This window comes from Acinonyx jubatus, chromosome A2 (genome assembly GCF_027475565.1).
Source record: "Acinonyx jubatus isolate Ajub_Pintada_27869175 chromosome A2, VMU_Ajub_asm_v1.0, whole genome shotgun sequence".
Lineage (NCBI taxonomy): Eukaryota > Metazoa > Chordata > Mammalia > Carnivora > Felidae > Acinonyx > Acinonyx jubatus.
This window is the reverse complement of record NC_069383.1, coordinates 11,749,926-11,776,313: the sequence shown is the minus strand read 5'-3', so window position 1 is coordinate 11,776,313 and position 26,388 is coordinate 11,749,926. Positions and strand designations below refer to the sequence as shown.

The window sequence follows — 26,388 nt, the reverse complement described above, 5'->3', positions numbered from 1 at the left end:
TGGTATCTCATTGTGGTTTTGGTTTGTATTTCCCTGATGATGAGTGATGTTGAGCATTTTTTCATGTGTCTGTTAGCCACCTGGATGTCTTCTTTGGAAAAGTATTCATGTCTTTTACCCATTTCTTCACTGGATTATTTGTTTTTTGGGTGTTGAGTTGGTAAGTTCTTTATAGATTTTGGATACTAACCCTTTATCTGATACGTCATTTGCGAATATCTTCTCCCATTCCGTTGGTTGCCTTTTAGTTTTGCTGATTGTTTCCTTTGCTTTTTATTTTGATGAGGTCCCAGCAGTTCATTTTTGCTTTTGCTTCCCTTGCCCCCGGAGACGTGTTGAGTAGGAAGTTGCTGTGGCTGAGGTCAAAGAGGTTGTTGCCTGTTTTCTCCTTGAGGATTTTGATGGCTTCCTGTCTTACATTGAGGTCTTTCATCCATTTTGAGTTTATTTTTGTGTGTGGTGTAAGAAAGTGACCCAGGTTCATTCTTCTGCATGTCGTTGTCCAGTTTTCCCAGCACCACTTGCTGAAGAGACTGTCTTTGTTCCATTGGATATTCTTTCCTGCTTTGTCAAAGATTAGCCATATGTTTGTGGGTCCATTTTTGGGTTCTCTATTCTGTTCCATTGATCTGAGTGTCTGTTCTTGTGCCAGTACCATACTGTCTTGATGATTACAGTTTTGTAGTATAGCTTGAAGTCTGGGATTGTGATGCCTCCTGCTTTGGTTTTCTTTTTCAAGATTGCTTTGGCTATTCGGGGTCTTTTCTGGTTGCATACGAATTTTAGGATTATTTGCTCTAGCTCTATGAAGAATGCTGGTGTTACTGTGATAGGGATTGCATTGAATATGTAGATTGCTTTGGATAGTATCAGCATTTTAACAATATTTGTTCTTTCTATCCAGGAGCATGGAATCATTTTCCATTTTTTTGTGTCTTCTTCAGTTTCTTTCATAAGCTTTCTGTAGTTTTCAGTGTATAGATTTTCCACCTCTTTGGTTAGATTTATTCCTAGGTATTTTATGGGTTTTGGTGCAATTGTAAATGGCATAGATTCCTTGATTTCTCTTTCTGTTGTTTCATTGTTGGTGTTCTGTGGCAGCCTCTTAAAGCCGGTATTATCCATCCATGCAGTCTTCCTTAACATCATGGATAAGAATACCAGTTCTGGAGTTGAATTTCTTGGGTTCAACTCCTTTCTCTACCTATATGGAAGCTAACTAGTCACATGCTGAGACAACCAGAAAATCAGGTACCAATACTTTTTGGAGGTTAAATTTGATATTTAGTAAAAATTCAGTAGTTAACATGAAGTAAGTCAGAAGTTTGTTGAACTTCCATTTTCTAGGTAGATTTTTGTTTAAATTCTAAATCTTTCATGGAGGAGTTTTTCACTGCCAGGGGTTTCACTCAAGTCCTGACTTTTCCTCTTATTATCTGGGTGACTTCAGAAGTTATTTAATATTCCTTAGTATCTGTCTCCTCATTTTTGACATGGGAATAATAATAGTACCTACTTCAAAGGTCTGTTGTGTAAATTCCATGAGATAACTCACATTAAATACCCCACACAGTGCCTGCACGTACTGATTGCTCATTGTGAGCTGGGTGTCACTACTGTTCTTTGAACTCACAAATGTTTATTGAGCACCTTTCATGTGAAAAGCACCTGAGAAAATATAGTAGTGAAATAAAAGGAAATTATCCTAGAATCAGGAGGAGGAGGATGGGATTCAAAAAAGACATTTCCTAAGTCAGTTCTTCTTTGGAAGAGCTACTCTACTCTGAACACAGTTCATGGAATGATATTCAAACCACAAAATATGGTTTAAAAGTAAGCTAGAGAAAAATGGCCACACCCCATTAATCCTGGAGATGTAGCTCCATTTAGAACTCCACCTAGCCAAAGAGTTGGGATGGGCTGGAATGCATTATTAGAAAGCTCAGGGTTAATTTGGTCTGCTGCATCCAGTAATCCTGCTCCTGAGTAAAGGCTGTCACACACAGACTTTTCATTCAGTACAGCTGTTGTTATCACTGGACAGCGCCTTGATTCTTTGGTGATCAGAGGAGTCAGTCACCTGTTTTGTGCTAAGAACAAACAGGCTGGTGGACCTGGTAGGGGTTACTACTGTGACTTTACTTTTGGTTGAAACAAAAGTACTAGAAGATGGAACTAACCAAAAGGACCAAGTGGCTTTGTAACATTGAGCTTGAATTTATACCATCTTACTTGAATTTATACCACTCTTTGGGTTAGGTCATACCCACGAGTCCTTCTAGAGGTGGGAGAAAGGACGTAAGACAGGCTAGGATCTCAGTAACTATCATCACCATGTCTGGAAACAACACCTGTACTCATTACATAGTCTTACACAGAGACTGCATGCCTGCCTCAAGTGGCCAACTCTGAGGTGGGATTCAGTCTTCAGGTTGTCCACACAAGATTGGATAGACAGGCCAGGCCACCATGGGACCTGGCAAAAGCTGAAGAATGCCCTTGCATGTGTATGCATTTTGCAGTGGATGAACATGTTCACCATTATCAAACAGTGGACTTTTATCCCCAAGTCGTGGATGAGAATACAGAAGCACAGAGAGTTGAAGAGATTTCCCGCAGAACCGAACAAGTCCAGGGCTCTCTATACCAGCCTGTCTCTCTTGCTATTAGAAAGCTTCCCAAAGCATAAGAAATTTACAGTCATGTTCAAGGCTGGCAGGGGTGAGGGAGTGATGTCAGATTGTTATGGTAACCCATAGTCGTTAGAACTGTTGGTCAAAAGTAGAAGCCACGAGCCTGCGGGACCTCAAGATGCGCAGATGAAAGGTCCTCTGCTGGAGAAGGAGGGTGGTGAAGCAAGTCGGTTGACCAGGGAAATAGTAACAAGGGCATTTTCCTGAGAAAGTTGGGGTCATTTTGTCTTATGACCTTAGCTGCCTTCCTGAAGACAGCTTCCTGAGATGTGGGGCTCAGGCTCAAGAAGCTAAGCTGGAAACATGGGTGGTGGCCTTGGCGAGTGATCGTTCCTCCCCACCCCCACCCCCACCCCCCCCCACTGCCTTGCTGCACATCCTTTATACCTGAGGATGCACGTACACCCGCACGGGGTTTTCTTGCCACTCAGGCAGACAGGACAGGCAGGCGGCCACTTCCTTCTGGACAGGCCAGCCCCAGGCCTCAAAGAATGGAGCCAGATTCTTCTGCACCTTTTCTGAGAACTTCTTCACCCACAGATTCATCTTGCCAGCCTTGTCTGTGGGGGTGCCAGAGAGTGTCTGGTACTCAGCAAATAACTGGGTGAATGGCTCCCACCCAAAGGCTTCCTGGAGCTGAGAAGAGAAGGAAGGGGCAGAATCAGATACCAAGTTGTGAAAGCACTGGCAACATGCATGTTCAGAAGTATATTTCAGTTACAGCAATTTCTTCCCCTTGACCATTCATGAGCCTCCCTCCTGTAGTCTTGGCTGAGACTACAGAGGTATAGAATGTGCAGGGATCCTGGGGTGTCCCAGACCACCCCTCTTTTGTGGAGGAGAATTCTGATCCTGGGGTATAAAAGCCAAAACGGATAACATCCTGAAGTCAGACCTCCCTCTGATCTTACTGCCCTGGCCTCTGACAGTCCTGCTCATCACTAGTAATTAATGCATCAACAGACACTTATTACACATACAGCATTTATTAAATACCTCTAGCATGCCAGGCATTGCACTAAACAAAAGTGATTAAGAGCTCCTGTCTTCCAGAGGTCACGGGTCAGTGGGAGAGACAGACGTGTAAATAAATGTAAAAAAAAAAAAAAAAAAAGGAGGCTTATCAAGGAGATAATGTCAGGAGAGGAGGGCAATAGAACGGAATGTTGACAGGGGACCTGACTTGATGGGTAGATAAGATGTTCAAGCACATTTCAGCCACAGGAAGGAAACCTGGGGACTGGGGGACGAGAAGCTGAAGCAGCAAGATGTGTTCATAGTGGGAAGGAGTTTGGAGTACCGGAGGGTAACTCGAGGGGCACGGGAGCTGGGCGATGAAGCTGGTAAAAATCTGAAGCTGGCAGGGTCTTGTACACCCTGCTAGGCGGCTTTGACTTTGTATGTAGAGGAGATCACTTTAAGAGTTTTAATCATGGAGTATTAAGATTATTTTGGAAGTAGAGTGGATGATGGACAGTAGGGGGTTGAGGCAAGGAGGCTGTTGTCACAGAGCAGAGACGAGCAGTGAGCACCTGTACCAGGGCAACAGTGGGAGGAAGGGTGGCGAGCAGGTAGAGGAATCAGAAGGTGCCTGCCCATCCTGAGACTGAGTCCCAGACCCCAAGATGATGGATCTTTCCATAACTTCTGCAAAATGATCTTCAAGGCTCCATGGTGAGTGGGTAGGCGGGTAGGGTGAAATTATGGCTTTAACTTCCACTTCGGTGGCAAGCTACTATCTAAGGTCTGTCTCCATGTAGACCCTCATACCGGCCGTGTAAGAATACAGAACTGAGGCAGTGCAAAGTCATCTCATTGAATGGCACTGTCTCCATTCACTCTTAGAAAATAAGGGGAAGAGGGGCGCCTGGGTAGCTCAGTCGGTGTCCGACGTTAGCTCAGGTCATGATCTCGCGTTTGTGAGTTCGTGCCTCACATCAGACTCACGGCTGTCAGACTGTCAGTGCAGAGCCCACTTCGGATCCTCTGTCCCCGTCTCTCTGCCCCTCCCCCGCTTGCACTCTCCCCAAAATAAATAAATATTTTTTTAAAAAATAAGAGGAAGGGAAGTGATTGAGAGGCAGTGCCAAAGCTTGAGTTGTGTCATTAACTTCTGATTTTAGGTTCCAGGTCCATCATTTAAACGAGTGATATGGGAGAGGCTGCTGAACTTCTTTAATCTGGTATTTGCCTCTGTGAAAAGCAGGCCATACCACTGCCATATAGGGCTGTGGTCGGCAGCATAAGAGATCTGATCTGGGGAACAGCCTTGAGAACTCTGAAACATTAATATTCAGAGCAGGTTGGGGAGGGGACAGGGCTTTGTGCTTATTTCACAGGAAGTCTACCTGCTTCATGACTTTGGTATTCTTGGGAAGCGGGGTTGGTTGGTTATTCCTTTATTCGTTCTAAAGACATTTCAGGTTCAAGTGGTGTGACTGAAGTCAGAGAGCCTTGATAACAGTTATCTCCTAGAAAGCTCTTGTAATGCAGTTGTCCCGGACTTATACCACTGTTATTACAAACGGATGGATGAAGAGATGTAACATTCTCTTAATTCACAGAACTAAGGTTAGGAAAAACAAAGAAAAACAGAATGACACCCATTTCTGGAGCACTCATTAGGCAACCATGGTCAGAACCAGTAAGTGGAAGTGCTTGGCTCCAGTCTCAGGAATGCCTCAGAACTTCTGCTCATGACCAGTAGACCAGTAGGCTGTATTTTGTCCACTCACTTTGTTTTTCATAATACTTTTCATTTCCTCTTACTTAACATCACAAAGTACAGAAGGCGAGTGGGACAGGTGTCATTATCTCTATCTTAGAGATATATAACCTGGGAAGCCCCACCATGTGGTCCGGTCCCCTCCTACCTGTGCCCAGTCTGGAGGGGGCAGTGAAGGGGATCCAGGATGCTACATGGTGGAGGGTTCTGGTGGCTCTCAACTCCCTGACCTTCTCCGTACCTGTAGGTATGTTTCCAGAGCTGTCCACACATTCCAGTCGTGCAGTGGGGCTCCCTTTCTTATGTGTGTTTTAATTCTCTTCTCTCGTTCTGGAGGGCTCAGCGCAGGATGGGCCTGAGCCCTGGGGATGCCCAGGACCGTTTCATGCACATAGACTGACCAGAGGTTGCAGGTGGCCTCAGTGGTGTGTGGGGGGAACTCCCACTCTTGTCGCTGCTGGTTGTGACCCAGCTCATGGATGGGTCCCCACAGACCCCCGCTCCTCATGCCTGCCTCATTGATGAGCTCCTGCACTGACTCCACGTGGCACATGATGGGGTATCCTGAGTGCATCCAGCCTGGGAACGTAGAAGCAAGAGATGAGGGGCAGGGGGTACCCAAACCCATCTCCCTTCATTCCTTTCTGCCGGGTAACTTTCCCTCACCATCCGGGTTGCCTTCAGCAACACCGGAATCTCCATGTTGATCGGAAAGTAGATGGCTTCCTTTACCCGGTCAGAAACTGAACGGTCCCTGGCTCCCTGCCCAGCCTCTCACGCCAGAGTTATGCCCTCCATCTCACTGTGGCCCTGAAGGATATGAATACACTTTACACAGCCTTTCTTGCTACAATTCAGTGCTTCACTTTGTGTGATTTTCCTATCCTGTGAGTCTGTGACACCATGTCCTGTGTCTGGGTTGGAGAACAGTGTCATTTCTTCTGCCACGTAAACCACTGTCGTGCAGACTTAACACTCATCAGCAGAGGTCATCTTCTCCTTTTTTAAAGAGAAGAAAACCGAGGTCCAAAGGAAATGTCAATATGTCAGAACCAGATCTCCTCATTTTTCTTTCATGTAAACCACTCAATACTGAACATAAACTGCTCCTTTCCATTGCCAACTCACTTCTGTTTGGAGCAATGTTTCTATTTTAACCTCTCCTTGAAATAACAAAGAGATGGCTCGTCACTATCTGTGAACCCCCAGGAGCAATTTTTTTTCTGAGATTGTCCTGCCATCCTGTAAAATCTCACCTTGTAGATGTTCACCTTTTCACACGTGAACATCTCTGCATCCCCATCAACGTCTTTTTTCCTTTACTGGTGAGATTATACCTTTCACATACTGGACATGAAAAAAGGCAGAACACGGAATAAATGGTGTGCGCTGACTAGGAGGAGCACAGCCCTGGAGTACCCACCGGCTGAGATCTGCACGTCGGCAACAATCCTCTCGGGACGGCAGAGAGGGAAAGGCTGGGCTGCCAGCCGGGCTATCGCCTGCATCATCTCGTCCCAGAGGTGGAGTGCAGGCTCCGGGTCCTCTAGGGTACGGAGGTCTGCTGTTGGCACCGTCAGGATGATATTATCTGTGGCCAGCTCTCCCCAGGGAGCCAGGCTCTCCTGGACACAGTTCTTCCACTCCTGCACCGATGTCTTACCTGGGAACAAATATCATGGGCATGTCTCCCCACTTCTCCAGCTTACCTTGAACTCCAGGAGGAGGTCACTGAAACAATGAACTGGACATGTGGGTCTATGTGCCATGAAGTGAAGGACGGGCCTCTAGACCCTCCCCTTAGTTCTGCCCGGAAGTCTTCACAGCCACAGGGTGTTTCATAGCCCCACCCCACCTCTACTTACATCTTGAACACTTCTTCCCCCTTCTGTGTGCCAGTCCCCGCCCCAGCCCCCCTTAGCAACCGGCCTGGGACTCTGGTAGCATCCCCGGCATTGTCTCCTCACCCAGCTTGTAGTATGGGGCGGGCACGGCCCTCTTGATGGTGACAGGTATGGGGCCCAGTTTGCTGCCCTTCGGCACGATGACATAGAGGAGGCCGCCCCAGAGGCAGGAGACCGACTGCGTGGTCCTGTCCATGCAGCACTGGTGAGTCACCACAGGGGCTCGGGACAGCTTTCTGGCCTTGGTCAGGTTATCAGTGTGGCAGCCAACCTGTATCTGGGGAGGTGAGTCCATCATGCGTAGCAGGAGCTACGTCTCTGTGGTGAGTGTGGGGGGGCCCTGTGTGTGCTGGCTGGATGGCGGGTACCCGACAGACACCAGCTTCCCCCTTCTGTGAGCTACCCGTGAAACCTATGAGGTTGTCCTTCAGCAGTCATAGGGAACGAACGGTATGTGGGATCATTCTTCTGGGGGTTTAAACAGCCCAAAGATGGAGTGTCACCAGACAGACCAGGCACGACAGCCCTGAGGCAGATACAGACCAGGGCCCTGCGGCATTGTACCAGATGGGACCCGGGCTCTCGTGTCAGGGCCTACGCCGTGTGGTGATTCCAATGCCAGGATGAGCCAGACGGGGTCCTGGGCCTCCTTTTGTGCACAGAGGGGGCCAGCCGTCCAGAGGCGGTGAGATGTGGCCCGAGGCGGGAGGGCTAGTTCTCACTTCCCCTGCCCTTGTCCAGGGCCCCGCCCCCCCCCCCTTTCTGGTCACACGGGTTGAGGTTTGTTTTGTCCGGAGTCCTGGGGTTTCTTCTTTTAGGTGGAATGTAAGTGAGCTCCCGAAAGGCGGACACAGAAGAGCCCCTGACTGTGGCAGGAAGTGACCCTCAGGTTGAGGCAGGACAGTGTTAATCCTGCCTGTAGGGCCTGCTTGTGTAAGTGACCAGATGAAGCACAGCCTCAGGGGTCAGGGTAATGACGTAAAAGAAAGGCCGTGTGCTGTTGGCGAAGTGGGTGAGGTTCTGAGGATGTGATGGGGCTCCTGGGGCCCCTCACATCCCTGTGGGGACGTAAAATCACCACACGTGGAAGTGCGAGGGCTTAGGTGTGAGTTCTACGCATGACAGTAGCTCTCGCATCCCAGTTGCTCCTTCAGGCCCCCTGAAATAGATCTGCTTCGTCTATGAAACCTGTGAAATGGGCAGAATGGTCCCTCCTGGCCTCCTGGGAGCGCTGCCGAGAGCCGAGGAAAGCCAAGCGGCTCTGGGGTTTGGGGCGTTGGCAGTAGCTACTCTGGTCTTACCTTCAGACCGGCGCAGGCCGCAGCTTCGGACAGCGAGACTTCTGCACTTTGTCCGTGCAGGAGGTAGAGCCCGGTACTCACCCAGCAGTCCCCGTTGCCTGACAAAAGCCACAGGGAGGGCTGAGTTCTTCGCCCAGCTGACTCTGGGGCACCCTGGAGCCTCCCGGCTCCTCCCAGAGGCACAGCCCCTGCCCTGCAGACCTCAGCTCACCCATGCTTCCGACATGCATGCCCCCAAACCCTCAGTGGAACCCCGACCCCATCTTCCCTGAAGTACGTGATAGGGAATGACGCTGGCCCACTGGAGCTCAGTACCTGCAATGTCCTGTGACCCCGAGGAACCCCCCCCCCCTCCCCCCCGGGGCCTGCTGCTCTGGGCATCTCGCTCTGTACCTGGGTTGCTGCCATCGATCTCCACAGTGATGGGCTGATCTGAGGGGGCCAGAAGGGAGCCGCAGGTCCCCGTCCCAAGCTCCCGCACCAGCTGGGAGCAGTCAGTCCCAGAGTGTGCCAGCTCCGTGGCCAGGCAGAGCACCGCGGCCTCACAGGAATCGCCAGCCACTGGGTGCTCCCGGCTCACGGCTGGGAGGCCTGACAGACGCAGCATCTTCCTCAGGAGCCGGTGCAAGGACGCATAAGCCGGGACCCCCTCCGCGGGAATCTGTAGGAAGGCCGCACCGTCTGCTCCTAGCTTTGCCAGCCAGCGCTTTTCCAGGTTCCCAGCCCCACGGTTCAGCGTGGCCTGGAATTCGCACAGCGCCGTGCGGATGTGGTAGCTCCGCATCTCGGGGGTGGGGACAGGGAAGCAGCCTGGATCGAGGGTCTGAGCCAGGATGCTGAGGCCAAAGCGGTTGAGGATGACGTTACCAGGGAAACCGGCCAAAGTGGAGCGGCCCGGGTTCTGGGAGGCCCACCACCAGGCCTGGCCCCCGATCAGCAAGCCCCCACCCTCAGCCACGAACTCCTGTAGCTGCTTGGCCTCCTTGTCACCGTAGGCCTTGCAGCAGTAGACACTCAAGTCGCGCGTCAGATGGGGCTGCAGACTGCACTCCAGGCCATGCTCCGACAGGAGGGCGCACAGATTTTTCAGCCCTGCGTTCACCCCACATTTGCCTGTCTGGCCTCTGGCCAGCCAGCGCACAGCATTGAGCAAAAAGGGCCCCATCTTGGGAGCCCAGAGCATGCCCTCGTGGGCGGCGAGGACCACCCGGCCCCGGCCATAGCGGGCGGCTGCCAGGAAGCAGCCGAGTGAGGCGTCTAACCCCAGCGGGAAGGCCAGGGCCCCGTGCACCAGCAGCTGCGAGGGGACTCCCCCCGTCTTGATGTCCAGCTCTGAGATCCCTTCCAGGAGCTGCTGCTGATCCCGCCTGAGATCCTCCCCGCACCTGGAGGGTGACACGGGGACAGAGGGTCAGAAGCACCGAAAACAAGCTCCTAGATAGGGAGTTCTTGGTGTGGGTGCAGAGGGGACAGTTCGTGCCAGCCTCCTGGTTCTGACTGATAACTGCTAGGATTCAAGTATGGAATACCATTTACCTTATCGGATCTGAGGCAGATTTTTTTCACCTTTGAACGACTAACTGATGGCATATCGCTGTTTAATTGGCAGTGTTGACTCTTACTTCGTGACACAAAAATGGTGCTTATCTTATAACCGACATTGTAGTGGATTTGATGAAATACTGAGGAGTGACGTAGTGGCCTTATCTGTACATCTTAAAGTCCACCTTCTCCAAATAAACACTGCCAGGAATTCTTCCCATGTTAGTCAACTGGTTGTTGAATATTCTGGCTTGAATTTCATATCTTTTTAAGTAATTAAACATATACATAAGTTAGTAAAAAAATAGTCTATTCCTAGAGAAAGTAGTCCTACTGTATTTCTCAGAGCTAATTTTCTGCCAGAAAAAAAGCTGTAAAAACATCAGATTGCTAGCTCTGAGCTAGAAGCACAAGTAAATTGTTTAATACTACACTTAAAGATTCATACACACACACACACTGTAAAAATTCTCAAATCTGATGAGAGTATTTGTCATTTTTTATCGAGAAATGGTCTAAACGTAATAAGTTCAAAAAAACTTTTGTATGTCAAGATTTTTTTAAACCAATTTGTAGATAGATTTGTGAATGTCAAACAACGGGACATTGGTTAAATAAGTTATGGTTAACTGTAGATGGCATACCATGTGATAATTAAAATAACTATAAGATAATATTGGAAAATGCTTCATGGAAAATATTTAAAAATCAGATTCCAAGATACTGTGTCCTAAATGAGCCAAATTTTTGGAACAAACCACCAAAAATGAAAAAGCAAATAGAAAACATGAAACCAGAGGCAGAATCTAAAGTCTATTTATCACAACATCTTCAGTGACCATCTTGGCTAGTGGGATTATAGGCAATTTTAATTATCTTTACAAAACTTTATTGTCTCATCATAAAAATCAAGTGTTGTTAAAAAATAGTTTATCCATTTAAGTTGCAAAACATTATTGAAAAAAGTACCTCTTGCACAGCTTCTCCTTAATTTCTCTTCAGCATAAAGGAGGAACAAATTAAAAAATGGCATTACTCATACCATGGCTTGCTATTTATCAGTTAAAAACAACAGGTAAACCCATGCGAATTAACATGGGCAGATGTCCAGAATATTGTGCTGAGCAAAACAATTTGCAAAATAGCAGAACTTGGGGATGCAATTTATGTAAGACAAAAATAAAACAATGTTAATATATGTCAATACATATGTCAAAAAAGTCAGGATAAAGCCACAATAAACTTTTGGATCGTGGGATGGAGAGAAAGGGCTGATATTGAAAGGGATGGTCACAGGGGTTTTTCCTCACTGGTAGTTTTCAAATAGGGAGAATGTATGAGTGTAATTTCTCTGGCAATTAAAAATTAAATTTAAAATGCTAAGGTAACTGCTGGAAAAATAGAAATAAAATGTATAATCTACAAATGTGTTCGGGACTTTAAGGAATAGAGAAAACTTAGTCAAAAAAAAAAAAGAATGCAGAAAGAAACAAAGAAAGCATAAAAGCAGAAAATAAGGCAAGAGGAAGAGATACACTGAAATTATTATTTTATATAAATGGGTTAAATTTCTATATGAAATGACTGAGCCTCTTAGCTCAGGTTAAAAATATCTAGGTATAAGCTGCTTGTAAAAGACATACTCAAAACTGACACAGAAGGACTGAAAATGAGGAAATCTGTGTATCAACAAAGCTGTATCGGAAAAAACCACAACAGAAAGAAGGCAGAAGTGCCGGTATTAATATGAGATGCAACTAAATTCAAAGAGAAAGAGTTAAAATACACCAAGTGAATGTTTTCCATGGGTAAAAGTTACACTTTACCAAAAGTACAATTTTCATCAATTTTTAGGGTCCTAAAAACAAAATGCTGAGAGCAAAAACTTGGCACAAAACAAATTAAAATTTGATGAACTCATAATTGCATTTGGGATGGTAATGGATCTGTCAGCATCCAGTGGGTCAATTACATTAAAAAAAAGAAAAAAGAGGAGAGAGATGATTTGAGCAGAACAAAAAACACGCTTGATCAGAGAACACTGGTGCAATATCTCCCAGACGCTGAGGATGATGGGGAGAGAGCCTAGGATGCTGCATTCCACCAATATGAGGCAAGAATATAAGGAAGAAAGTAGACTTTCTTAAACATGATGCATTAAATAACATACCAATTTTCAGCACACAAGCACATGCACAGATGAGCAAATTAGATTATCTGCATCAAGCTTTTAAGAGCAGTAGCAACCTCAGTCCAGAGGCGTCCTCTGGGGATAGGGCCTGGCAGTGTGGGATAAAAGACGATCTACTATTCTGTATGTATTTCTCTGTGGGCTGTATGTTCTTGACAATAAGCTTGAATTCCTTTTGAAAGAGTTTTGTAAAAAGATGGGATGTTTCTCAAAAGACAAAGGAAAGATGGAAGGAAGAGCAAACGTAGATGGGATACCAAGTAATTCTCAACAGAATGCTTGACAGTGTTATGAGGGCAATATTAATGATCTCACATATCAATTTACCAATATTCAAATCTTCCATACTATCAATGGTATTGAAGTCTGGAAAATAATGAACGTAGCTATTGCTTAACAAAGCTTAATATATACTAGGTATCCACACACATGGATTCTCTCTTTTAATCATTATGATAAAACTGAAATACATTACTCTCGCTTCACAAATGAGGCTTAAAAAGTTAAGCAGTTTGCTCCATGGTTCTTAGCTAATAACTGGCAGGGACAGGAAGCAAATCCAGGGTGGTTTGCCTCTAGCCAATGTTGTCCACACAGTGAAAACTCTCCTTCAATTGCTTGAGTCTTTGGATTAAGCCCACAAGTGGGTATATGACAGTCAACGCATATAGTTTGTGCAAAGGAGACTTTAAAAAGATGTGAAGGTGCAACTAATACTGCGTTTATGAAAAATGAAATATGTGTGTTCCTTCGGAGCTGACCGTGAAGGGAAGCGAGAGGCGATAGTGTTCAGGTAATACACTAGGTCACACCTAAGCAGACAGGTGATACGTGCAGTGGCTTTTTTTTTTTTTTTTTATGTAGACTTCACACTCAGTGTGGAGCCCAATGCAGGGCTTGAACTTACCCTGTGATCGAGACCTAAGTTGAGGCCAACAGTCAGATGCTTGCTCAACTGAGCCACCCAGGCATCCCATGTAATACAGGCTTTCTGAATGCAGCTTAAAGAACCTCACAATAATGACAACTATGAAGAGAGGGCTTAGTGGGAAGTGAGCCACTGTCCCCTTAACCATACATTGGCCTTCCCTATCCTATTCCTTATGATGCCTAATTGCCTTTTTTCCTGAGGTGTTTGGTTCTTAATTTGTTTTCTTTGCTCTGACGTCCTCCTTTTCACTTCATTCTGTTACTTGTTTAACATATATTTTTGGAAAGTTCTAAATAGAACTTTAATAGCCTGAAACATTCTCAGGGAATCTGCTTCTGTTCACTGGGTCGCATTTTTCTCCCACGCCTGATTGATTCTGTCGTCTTTCCATACTAAATTTCTGTCTTTTCTGTATTTCCCTTTCCAATGTATTACGGTGTTTTTATAGAGTTATTGTACAGACTTGTTCCCCCAATTAGCTGCTGCAGATCTCTTGCATGTTCTGAAATAGTTTGGTTCAGTTCTCCTTCATATGCTCCGGGACCCGTTTGCCTATACACACCCGCCACATCTATCCACCTTCCTGGATTCTACGGAGGTTGGGATATGGTTGCTTTCCACTTTCTTGTTGCCTGAGGTGTGTGGCATGAATCAAACGGCAAAGTAATCACCTGGGCCTACTGCCGTCCTTGCTGGGGGCTAGTCCCTGCACTTTTGGGGACCTAAGGCTATGCCTACCCCACCCGAGCAGGTGTGGAACACACCTGAGGGGTTCCACCCACCACTGTGCATGGAAGATGGCAGCTCCGGCTTCCCTTTCTGCCTCCACCAAGTCCTGCAGTGGCTCTGGTGCTTTTATATACTCCCCAGTGTGTTCGTTCTAGAATATGAGAAGGCATTAATGATAATTCTTGGGTTTGTGGTGGTAGCTTTCTTCTTGCGTCTGGGTTGGGGGTGGGGTCAGGAGATGGAAATACCGTGCCACACATCAGTCACCTGCCAGCCTCGAAGCCTCCCGTTCAGCTCTCTACTTGGCATTGCTCACTCATTTGGTCAGATTTGGTGGAGAGGGCAGTTCTGGGATCTAGCCCCATTGCATACAGTCTTTACCTGGAAACTCTTTGGACCGTGGTGAGGATCAAATGAGAGAACACAACACCTTCAGAAAATGCATAAGCTGCTGGCATGTGTTTACTTTCACGTGAGCAATTCCTAATATATTCTAGACCTTCTAGGTTACACCACGTATAAATGTCACGAGCTATTATTCTGGGAGTTGTTTTCCCTAGCAAGTGCCTTTGGATCTGACTTTGTTCTTTTTTTTTTTTTTTTTTTTTTTTGAGAGAAAGCGAGTGCGGGAGGGGCAGAGAGGGGGACAGAGAATCCAAAGTGGGCTCTCTGCTGACAGCAGAGAGCCAATGCAGGGCTCCAACTCATAAACCATGAGATCATGACCTGAGCTGAGATCAAGAGTCAGACCCCTAACAGACTGCGCCACCCAGGCACCCCCTGACTTTGCATATTAAAGTAACTTCAGTGTCTCTCTCAGTTATATAAGCATGGGTGTGCAGTCAGCGCTTGCCCTTGGGGACAAGACATTGAGAGTATCTTCTGTTTTGGTTTTTGGAGAATGCCCCTCCCCTTGGCAGAGCATTTCCCTTAAGATGCTCCAGGGCCTCCAGCAGGACTTTGAAGTCAGCGAACCTGCTGGGTCAGTCCAGGTGCCTTTGACCAAGATTTGCCAGCAGGAAAGTTCCCTAAAAACCTCTAAGGGGACGCCAGGTAAAGGAGGCAGGAATCTGAGCTGAGGGCCTGGGCTCAACATTATCAGGTCTTCTTAGACTTTAGACGTGACCCTCTCAGCCAGCTTCAACCCAGTTTTTGGCTGAGCTCCCCTGGCAGAACATTCCTTAACATGAACTTATCTGTGGGGTTAACACTAGCATACTAGCCACCCTTTCTCCTTCATGGTTTTGGGTATGTATTCACCTACGTATCCATTAATTTATATGGTATACAAACATTTGTCGCTCTATACTGTGTTTCACACGGCAGGCGCTGCGAAGAAAGCAGCAGACATGACAAGCAAGAGCAAGGCATTGGTGCAGCTTAACGTTCTGGCTGGCTGGACAGGCACCAGCCAGTGCACAGGTCGGGGGTGTGCAGGTTGTGATCACTGATGTCGAGGCCATAAATGCAGAAGAGTGACACGGGGAGGTTAGTCTTAGATTCAATAGGGTCATCAGGGAAGACTCCTCTGAGAAGGGGGTTTGAGCTTGAAATGAATAAGAAGAATAAATTGTCTGGTCCAGAGCTTCCCAGAGTAGGAAGAGAAATTTGAAAACCAGGTCTTAAAATGAACTTTGCCATTGAACTACTAGTGTTATTTTTTTTGAATAACTGGATTTGCAAATGTCTTTAAAAAAACTTCTTTAAAGTTTATTTATTTTGAGAGAGAGAGGGAAGAAGAGAGGGAGAATCTCAAGCAGGCTCTGCACTGTCATGTCAGCACAGAGCCGGACGTGGGGCTTAATTTCATGAGCTGTGAGATCATTACCTGAGCTAAAACCAAGAGTCAGATGCTTAACTGACTGAGCCACCCAGGCACCCCCACAAATGTCTTGAAACTTTGTAAGACGAGAAACCTGATGTTACACCTTGAGGTCTTTGAATTTGGGGGGATTATTTTAGAAATTTAAAGATGTGTGTGGCTGATGTACAAGCTATACCCCCCCTCGAAATACTCAAGTTAGAAAATGTCTACATACTCAACAAAAGGACACAGTTAAACCAACTGTGGCACGTATATTGTGACTAAAAATTCTCATTAAGAACATTACTTTTAAAAATAGAAAAATGTTCTTAAGCAAATACAAAATAGCAGTACATAACAACAACTAGCAAAAATGATGCATGATGACAGAAGATGTGTAAAGGTCAAAATTTTGTTGGGGACACAATGAGAAGCTAAAAATATTCAGATATTTCACTGTCATGTTGTTATTTCAGTAAAAGTTTTACAAATAAGGAAAACTGATAACATGGAAAACTTATTTTCATACATTACCTGAACATTCCCAACACTTCTGTTGGTCAATCAAGTATGGACTTCAGTTAAACACTACTGTAGGCCCAGAGCCCAAAATAGTGTCTACAGTTTCACAGGCTCTCAGCACATTTTAGCTGAGTGAAAGAATGGATTGACAGGTTCTAGAAAGAGGGAAGGAAAACTGATATGGTAATGAAATTTGCGTCTTTACCCATTTTGTTGCTGCATTAATAGAACAGTATAAGACATAAGGTCAAAGAAAGAATCTTAGTGTAATTTGAGGAAAATTTCCTGTTGTGTAAGGGTTTATACAAAGGCAGAGGAGTGATATAAAATTTTTTTCAGGTTATAATTATAGACAACTTGGAGATAACAAATGTTTAAAGAAGAAAATAATAATCATCTATCAGCTTATCTCTAGAGATATACTATTAATACTTTTATTTTCTATCTGTACACATCTTAACTAATTTGGCATCATTTAATATAGTTTTATATATTAATTTTGTCTATTGTATCATCAGTATTTTCTTACTCCTTTAAGGAGTTAAAGAGTAAGATATACCATAATTACTATTTTTTAAAAGATTTTTATTTTATCTTATTAAAAAAATTTTTTTTAACATTTATTTATTTTTGAGAGACAGAGACAGAGCATGAGAGGGGGAAGGGCAGAGAGCGAGAGGGAGACACAGAATCTGAAGCAGGCTCCAGGCTCTGAGCCGTCAACACAGAGCCCGACTCGGGGCTCGAACTCATGAACTGTGAAATCATGACCTGAGCCGAAATTGGACGCTTAACCGATTGAACCACCCCGGTGCCCCTATACCATAATTATTTAAGCAATATTCCATCTGTTAGACACTTATAGTTTCCCCGTGTTTTACTTACTAGTGAAAACACCATTGAAAATTTTGCTACTAAACTTTGCCCCATAGACACGTTTCTCTTTTCCAATCCTTCCATCTTCCCTTCCCCCATAGGTGCTGATTCGGAGAGTCCCTCCTAGTAAACTTTCTGCTTACTGTCTCAGTCTTTGAGTTGGGTTCCTGGGGAACCCAATTCTGGGATAGTTGGTAATGTTTAGCAAAAATTACATGTGCATTTATCCTTTGACTCAGCAATCCCATTTCCAGTGATATGCAAAATTACGAAGACATATGCACACAGGCATTTACTGCAATATAGATGAAATAGTAAGATAACTGGAAAAAATTTTTAAATACTACAAACTCAAATCTGTCAGTAAAACACTATCTGAATAAACTATACTACATCCATACATTTCAGTGTAATAAAATATATAGTGCATATCTATAGGTTATTATGGAGCCATATCTAGAAAACAATATTAAGTGAAAAAGTAAGGTGGAGAAAAATATGTATCGTATACAGTTGCTTTTTTCAAGAAAAAGGACACCAGTGTGTGTGTGTGTGTGTGTGTGTGTGTGTGTGTGTTCATACATATACTAACAATGGAGTAAAATGATTTTTTTTTAAAAAGGGAGAAAAAATTATATAAAGGAACAGGGATAGAATATTGGCTTCTTAAGATTTTACTTTAGATCCACATAGCTATGCTAAATTATTATAAAATAAAATTAATTCACAAAAGCACTTCCAAACAGCAAAAGTAAAATATCCAAATGAATCTACATGTGTATCCATTTAGTGGTATAACCACAAAGAGAAGAACTAGTCTAAGTGACTTTAAAAGATGGTAATTTGGCTTTATATACCTCATAAAATATATAATAAGGATGAAAGGAACTGAAAATAATCTTTAACTGTGCTGGTAGTACTGTTATTGGGAACTGTTATGTGTCTTGTGGGATAAAACAAATGAGTTATTAGGGTGCTTTCTTTCGGAACTAGGATTATTTAGCATGGGACAAAAGGAGGCAGATGTAATAAGATCACTGAAAGGAAATAAAACCCTATAGCTCTGAAGTTGAATTTGAAGCATCAGAATGAGCTCTTGATGTATTTATCATTTCAAAATCCTTATTTCTTAGCTCTGCCACTCAAAAGGCCTGGAAACAATGATCAACCCAAGAGCAGTGAGCACACCACTGTGTCTCTGGCTCCTAAACACCATTTCCCACTCAAAGGAATAAGGGCTCCTTGTAGAAATGGCTGACGTTGGGTCTGGGGCAGGAAATGTGTAACATGAGGCTGAAACAAGGAAGTCCATTAAGGCTGGGTCACAAAGTTTTAGTTTGACTTGAATAGGTTCATGATGGAACATGTTTATTATGTGAGTGTTCCAATCCATGAGTTCATAAGGACAATTTAAAAAAAATAAGACACAGTGGAGACCTTTGGAAGATTCTAGGGAGTCCAACTCAGTGCTTTGGAAAATCCAGCATTTATCCTGCCTTCCCTAAGCAGACTATGCCAGGGTATGCAAATAGTAGATGAAGGGAATTATGTTTTTATAGAAGTATTCTAAATACTGGATAAAAGGAATGCTAGAATTTTAAATATACCATTTTAAGTTTATTTTTATGTATTTTGAGAGAGAGAGACACAGCAGGTGAGAGAGGGGCAGAGAGAGAGAAATAAAATAAATAAAAGAGGAGAATTTCAGGCAGGCTCAGCTGTATCAGTGCAGAGCCCGAAGTGGGGCTTGAACTCACGAATGGTGAGATCATGACCTGAGCCAAAATCAAGAGTCAGACACTTAACTGGCTGAGCCGCCCAGGCGCCCCTAAATCTACCATTTTATAGTCACTGATGAATTAATGGATCTAGGACTAGGCAATGATTATTAATGACTTTTAATATCACAGTGAGAGAAACAGACATTATGTTCCATTCTGTGGACATACACACATTACCACGTTTAAAGTGGTCAGGCCAAAAATTCAAACATGAGGCTCATCAAGCTTCTAAATTGGGGGGTGGGAAACTTTTCCAGCAGGGTAGATAATAGACATTAGGCTTGTGGGCCACATGGTCTCTGTTGATCCTACTCAACTCCGCCATTGTAGCTCGAAAGCAGCCACAGACCACATGTACACAGAGGGGCATACTGTGTTGCACTGAAGCTTTATTTACAGAAACAGGCCATGGTTTGCTAATCCCTGCCATAGAATCTACATCTAACTTCCAGTGTACAGGAAATACAGGGAACAAAGGAATATATTACATGACACCGTAAGAATGCAATCTAAAACTTCAGACTGAAGGAAACTGTTCAGGCAGGACAAAGTGCCTAGTTGTTTCAACAACAACAACAACAACAACAACAACAACAACAACAACAAAACAGAACAAAAAAAAAAGCAAGAGATAAAAAGAATTGGGAAGGAAACTCATATCTTACAGGAGACATAAAAGTCGTATCAGTCAAAATATTTGGGTTTTAATAAATACCAGTTCCAATAAACTTTGAAAAAAAAAGATAATCATGGAAATAAATGATGCCATTAAGGAATGACAGTGGTGCCTTGTGGTTGTTTTTGAAAGAGTTTATATGTTTAGACATACATATTGAAACATGATGGGAGCACCTGGGTGGCTCAGTTGGTTGAGTGGCTGGCTTTGGCTCGGATCATTATCTCATGGTTTGTGAGTTCAAGCCTCACATCAGGCTCACTGCTGTCAGAGCGGAGCCTGCTTCGGGTCCTCTGTTCCCCTCTCTATTCCCCTCCCTGGCCTGTGCTCTCTCTCTTAAAAAAAAAAAAAAGAAAGAAAGAAAAAGAAATATGATATGTCTGCAATTTACTTCCAAGTAATGGTAGGGCTGTGGGTAAAAGTGACTATGAGTTGGCTCTTCTGAAGGTCAGGTCAGGGCTGCATGGGGCTCCTGGGACTGGTCTTTTGCATGTTTGAAATTTTTCGTAATTAAAAGTTGAAACCAACACAAAACATAACTCAGATTCAGCAACAGAGATGAAAAAAATGTACGTGTAGATGAAGAAAAATAGCTTTAGTTTGCCGGACAAGAGCCTCTGGAACAATTAAGTAGAATAGGGCTCATGGGATTTCCTGTTTGTCCCATAGAATTAGAATCAAAGACAAGCTGGAGTGGATCAGATCCACTCTGAGGTTTCTGAATGACCCGTCCCCTCCCATCCCCTCCCGCCCCTCTCGGAGGGAAGGAGGTCCCAGGGCACCAGGGTTTGGGGCTGACGGCCCAGGGTGCTGCTAGCTGCTCACCCAACAAGTGTATGATCTTCCTGGCATCAGCAACTTGATTTCTTCAGAGTTGCTAGTGCGCCTTTAAAAATACTCAGCAGGGGCGCCTGGGTGGCTCAGTCGGTTGAGCGGCCGACTTCGGCTCAGGTCATGATCTCGCGGTCCGTGAGTTCGAGCCCACGTCAGGCTCTGTGCTGACAGCTCAGAGCCTGGAGCCTGTTTCAGATTCTGTGTCTCCCTCTCTCTGACCCTCCCCTGTTCATGCTCTGTCTCTCTCTGTCTCAAAAATAAATCAACGTTAAAAAGAAAAATTTTAAAAACACTCAGCCCCTCAGAGCCTCTGGCAGCAGAGCTGGCCAGGTGAACAGCAAGTCTAATGGTCGCGGCTTCCAAAAATATTATATTTTCTGAACTGAAAGGGATCTACTCAGCAGGTGTGGATATCCTAGCTTATCCTAGGTATACTTACAGTGCCCGAAGTAGTAGGGGCAGCCTTGTGACCATAAAGAATAAGGTGGTGATACGCCATGACGGGAGGGGTGGAGGTGATGGTGCAGAGACAGAGAGAGAATGAATGAACCTGGCACATCACGGAGTCTGCCACAGGCTACCTGAACTTTGTGCTACACAAGAACTTAATCCTGCATGGTTAATCCACTGCGGTAAGGCTTCTGTGACATGTCACCGAACACAGTCACTGATTTAACTGTTACCCCAACCCCCAAGTATCCAAAATTAAGCTTCCTGGTCTCCTCTGAACTCCCTTCTCAGTCTTCCTCCACTTCATAAATAGCAACTTTGGTCTTTAAGGCATTCAGATCCAAACTCCTGTCACTTTTTCTCTTCTCACTCCATTTTCATCCATCAGCCATGCCTGTTGGGTCTCCAGTCTCACCTCCAGCTCTACTGCCGTCACCCTGGTGTGAGCCACGGTACCTCTTAGGTAGCCTGTTTCGGGAGCCTCCTGATGGGTGTCCTGCTTCAGTCCTGCCTCCTACAGCCTATTCTCCATCAATCAGAAGGCCCCTTTTGAAATGCAGGTACTTCCTGTCAGTCCTCTGACCCAAATTCTCTCACTTCCAGTAAGACCCAGAGCGCTGCCAAGGACTACCTCACATCCTTTTACACCAGCCCTCATTCACCCAGCTCCAGTCATACCAGCTTCCTCAGTGTTCCTGCAACAAATCAGGCGGGCTTCTGCTTCGGGCTTTCACCTTTGCTCCCCCCTCCGCCTGAGTTCTCTTTTCTTTTTAAAAGTGTATTTATTTATTTTGAGAGAGAGAGAGAGAGAGAAAGGGAGCACATGCAGGTTAGGGAGGGGCAGAGAGAGAAGGAGAGAGGGAATCCCAAGCAGGCTCCACGCTATCAGCACAGCCCGACGTGGGCCTTGATCCCACGAACCATGAGATCTTAACCTGAGCCAAAATCAAGAGTAGGACACTCAACTGACTGAGCCACCCAGGCGCCTCCTCAGTTCTCTTTTCACAGATGTCCATATGGCTCATTCTTGAAATTCTTTCAGATCTCTTAGCTGTCACCTGACCAGACCAGAGAAGCCTTCCAAGGTGGCCGTTTTCTTGTTTGCACTCCTATCCACTCCCCACGCTCCTCTGTCATGCTCTCCATTTTAGGGAATTGTGTTTCCCTGGCTTCCTTGCTCTCGGGCTTCTGGTGGATACGCCCATGGGAGGCAGAGGCAGAAAGAAGACTGAAGGCAGGCAGGCAACAAGAAGGAGACGAGGTCTGTGTCTCTCTCTTCAGGCTGTGTCTCTGGCACTCACGGTGTCTACTCTGAGATGCCAGGTCCCACAGACACCCCTCCATCTGGGGTCCCAGCTTCTGCTACACAGGCTCCTACCAGGTGACTCAGAACCTGGGCTCCAGTACACAAGGCCACCTCCCTCTGTTGGTCATGCTGTCACTAAGCCCTCCATTACTGTGCTGTCTCTTGTGTGGCTTTCCAGTTCCTCCCTCACCTGCATAGTCAAGTTCTTATATTAAGTCCTTCTGTTTCAAACACCAACTAGTCCTGACGGGGCCTGACCGATAAGCCTTCCCTGATGACCCTCAGTGCCCTCCACTCCCCTCCCTGTCACTGTCCACGTATCCTGCATTACTTTCCCTGTAGCTCTTATCAACACCTGCTAGAGTTTATATTTATTTGTTTTCTTAATTGCCTAACTCTCCACCAGCATATAAATGAGCAGGTAGTAGGACTTGGTGTGCTGTATGGGGCTGGCAGTGGGCTGAGCTCACACAAATAAACCAGTGTTCTTTGATTTGTTTAAGAGATCTTGATAAGCACTCTCCCCATCCTGGGCACTAGACATGGGAGACGGAGAGATGAATAAAGCAAACACTTCTATCTGGACACAGAACAGGGTGGCGGTGAGAACCCAGCCTCCCTCCCTGTGTTTGCCTTGTGGTGCTTCCAAAACAGAGTGGAGAATCACGTGTGTGAAAATGGAAGCTCATCCAAGAGGGAGATCAAATCTATTGTTACCATGCGTCCGACTCCCCGTAGGGAAACACCACTCACCTGACATGGAGTGGGATCTTGGGTACCTTCTTAGAGACCTTGAACCGTCCTCTGTCCCCATAGATGTCGGTGAAGTACACTCCAGCCACACTTGTCACCTGGTTCCCGGGGAACCTGGACAGCACATTGTCACGACCATGCTGACTGGCCCAATACCAGGCTTGGCCCCCGATGAGCAAGCCGCCTCCACGTTTCACATACTGGATCAGCTCTGCAGTCATCTTATCATGGTAGGCACTGATGCAGTAAACCCCCAAGGGGGCCCCCAGTTCCGGCTGAATCTGTGCCTGAACCCCACAGCCCTGCAGGATACTTACTAGTGATCCCAGGGATGGGTGCACTCCAGTGGGAGCCCCAGGTGAGGGACAGAGCCAACCCACTGCATTAAGAAGAAATGGAACCAAGCCAGCATCCAGCAGGTAGCCTTCATGGGACACCACCACCAGGCGGCCTCGGCCGTAGAAGGAGGCAGCAATGAGGACCTGGCCCTTGTCATTCACCATCACCGGGAAGGCGGCCTCTCCAATAAGAAGAAGTTCACTAGGGATGGGGTCTTTGGGAACATTCCAGCTTGTCACTCCATCCATGAGGGCCTCGAAAGCACTGGCAGGAGTTGTCGCCATGGTTCAACCAGCTGCTGCAGAGGAGATGAAAGGCTGCGCTTGGTCAGAACTGATGAAGCTTCAAGTGAAAACACAACTAAACGCATTCAAACTAAACCATTCACTGGGTTCCCCACTGTGTGCCAACCACTAGGGGGCCCAGCAAGGCACACGCGGACAAGGCCCTCACTTTCATGAATCTGATATTTCAGCAGGGGAAGGACAATAAATAAATCGGTAGACAAACATAAACACAGCAATTCCTAACCATTAGGATGAAAATAAGAAAGTGATGTGATATCAAGTAACTGGAGAGTCCGTTGAGATTGTGTGACAGGAAAGGCCTAGATGAGGAAGTGACCTTCAAGGTGTAACCTGACGTTTCAGCTGAGACGTGGCATGTGTAGGAGCCCAAAGTAGCCCTGGGCAGGGCAGAACATGACCTGAGTGGCTGAGGGGGGCGGGGCTGGGTCGTGCACAGCCTGGTACAAGGTGACAGCCATGTGCGTGAGCTGACTTAGTATTGTGCTGCATCTCTATGGACAAAACGGTCAAGTGACCTTTCAGAAAACTGCATTTTGGGGGACAGTTTTGACTAAATGAATTGAAATGCCTCCCAGCTTATCACGGCTGCCCTAACTAGGAGTTCCCTACCTCTGTGTGGGTAGCTTTCTTTTTCCAGGGGTCTTTTAAAATTCATTGTGCCTGGGGAGCCTGGGTGGCTCAGTCTGTGAAGCGTCAGACTTAGGCTCAGGTCATGATCTCGCGGTTCAAGGGTTCAAGCCCTCTTTTGGGCTCTGTGCTGACAACTTGGAGCCTGGAGCCTGCTTCAGTTTCTTCTGTGTCTCCCTTTCTCTCTCCCCTCCCCTGCTTATGCATTCTCTCTCTCTCTCAAATATAAATAACATTTTTAAAAAGTCAGTGTGCCTAAAATTCAGCTATTTTTTCCCTTAAAGCAGCTTCTCTTGGATAAATTACTTAAGCCTCAGTTTCCCCACTTATAAAAAGAATAATACATCCCTTGGAGGATCGTTTTTGGAGATTAAGAGAATGCACATGAAAACACCTTGTTCTGGGTACACAGTGAGTGCTGAGAAAACATGAGGGTCTGTCCCTATGCTGACCTTTCTAACTTCCCCAAATGACAAGGGCCATGTTCTGGGTGCCTGTCTGCTCCCCTCGGCCTACCCCTGACTTCAGCAACTGCCATGGAGGAACTTCCTGGGCACTCGAACGCCTCCTCACTTCCGCAGGTACACAGGGGCAGCCCTGCAGTGGCCCTGAGCCCGGGGAAGTGGAGGGCATGCGGACTACGTGCCACAGCGGCTGTCCTACGTGTGTCCAGGAGTCCCTCAGCAAGCACCTGAGGGGCTCAGCTCCAGCTGCCCCAGTGGTGAGCAGCTCAGCCCTTCGCAGCCTTTCCCTCCTTCCTGGTCTCCCCCTCCCCACTTCCTCACCTGCATTTGGGGCTCACTTCCCAAATAGGCTACCCGGCTCCAGTCCTTGTAGCAGGCCTCGCTTTGGGGAAGAATCAAAACTAAGACACCAAAGTTTTCCTCTACCTTTGCCTCCTTCCTTCCTCTCTCCTGTTTCCATAGACAGTCGGCTACCTCACTTTGTTCTTCTCGCACCGGATCTCTCCAACATGAGTGAGTGCCTTCCGCTTGTATTCACATCCAGACTAAACCCATCTGGCTTTAGTCCCAGGATGGATTCTCATCTACCATCTTCTCAAACCATCCTACCCACTTCACTTTGTAATAAAAACCCTCTGATTTCATCCACTCTCCATAAGGTAAAAGCTGAGTGCCTTGCCCTGGATTCTAAGACCTCCATGGTCTGGGCTCTCCCCTGTGTTCCAGACTTTTTTTCCCTGCTACATACATTCTCTGCAAACCTCTAGCAGGCTTAGCATCCCTGAACATGTCCTGTATTTCCTATAGAAGTCCAGCTCCTGATCATCCTCTAACTTCCCGGCCCATCTAACCATCTCTTTCTCAGTAATGCTCCCAGGAAAGTGAATTCACAAAAGAGAACCGGTACCCACATGGAGCATCGTGGGCCATGAGGGCGAGTGATCTCAGCTTTCTGGTTTAGGACTAGGGAAAAAGCAGCGAAAGAAGTCAGGCAGCCTGAGATCAAGATCATGTTAACTACCTTGGAAAGGGAAGTCTTTCAGTACCCTGGGCCTAACAGGAAAAACAGACAAAAAACCCAAGAGATGAGTAATAGTTCCTCCGAACCCTGACCTCAACTCTCAAGAAGTAGGTGCGCGCGTGTGCGCAGACATGCGCACGTACATGCATACATCTTGGTAAGATTTTTGATTCACAGGTTCAAAGAGGCGAGAGAAAAGTGTTTTCAGAAAAATAGCAAACAGCACCAGACTGGGTACACGAAAGGAAACCCGGGACCCAGAGAGAAACACCCTGAATAAGGGAACATTCCTGGGCATGCTTCTGGCACCAAGCGGCGCCCCAGCGAGCCCAGGTTCTCGGCCCCCGCCCCACCCGCAACGCTCTCGGATTGTTAAACTCACGATCGGTAGCCGGGTCCGTGGCGCTAGCTCCGGGCACGGGGATCTTGTGCGGTGGCACAGCAAGCGGTCTGGGGTGGGGCCTGATGGAGGAGGCAGGCGGGGTGGGGCGCGGCTGGGGCGGTCCGGGGCGCGGTTGGGGCGGTCCGCGGCGCGGTGGGCGGTCTCGGGGCCGCGTGGAGAGGGCGCGGAGTGGGACCCAGAGGCGGCGAGAATGCGGCGAGGTGCTGGG

General features: G+C 46.3%; 1 protein-coding gene across 3 annotated transcripts; it reads right to left on the bottom strand.

Moving 5' to 3' along the window:
- Positions 1–49: 49 nt before the first annotated feature.
- Positions 50–26,388, bottom strand: TCAF2 (TRPM8 channel associated factor 2). Of its 3 annotated transcripts, none has more exons than XM_027075668.2 (8): positions 26,160–26,388; positions 23,019–23,655; positions 9,017–10,008; positions 8,624–8,721; positions 7,386–7,599; positions 6,842–7,081; positions 5,660–5,997; positions 50–3,329 (listed from the first exon to the last, which is right to left on the bottom strand). In XM_027075668.2, exons 2-8 carry the CDS (start codon positions 23,639–23,641, stop codon positions 3,075–3,077), a joined length of 2,760 nt encoding a protein of 919 aa, XP_026931469.2. In that variant the 5' UTR covers positions 23,642–23,655; positions 26,160–26,388; the 3' UTR covers positions 50–3,074. The 3 variants fall into 3 exon arrangements, with proteins under 3 accessions (XP_026931469.2, XP_026931471.2, XP_026931472.2); XM_027075670.2 differs by having other exon boundaries at positions 2,224–3,329; positions 23,019–23,674; XM_027075671.2 differs by having other exon boundaries at positions 2,224–3,329; positions 23,019–23,652.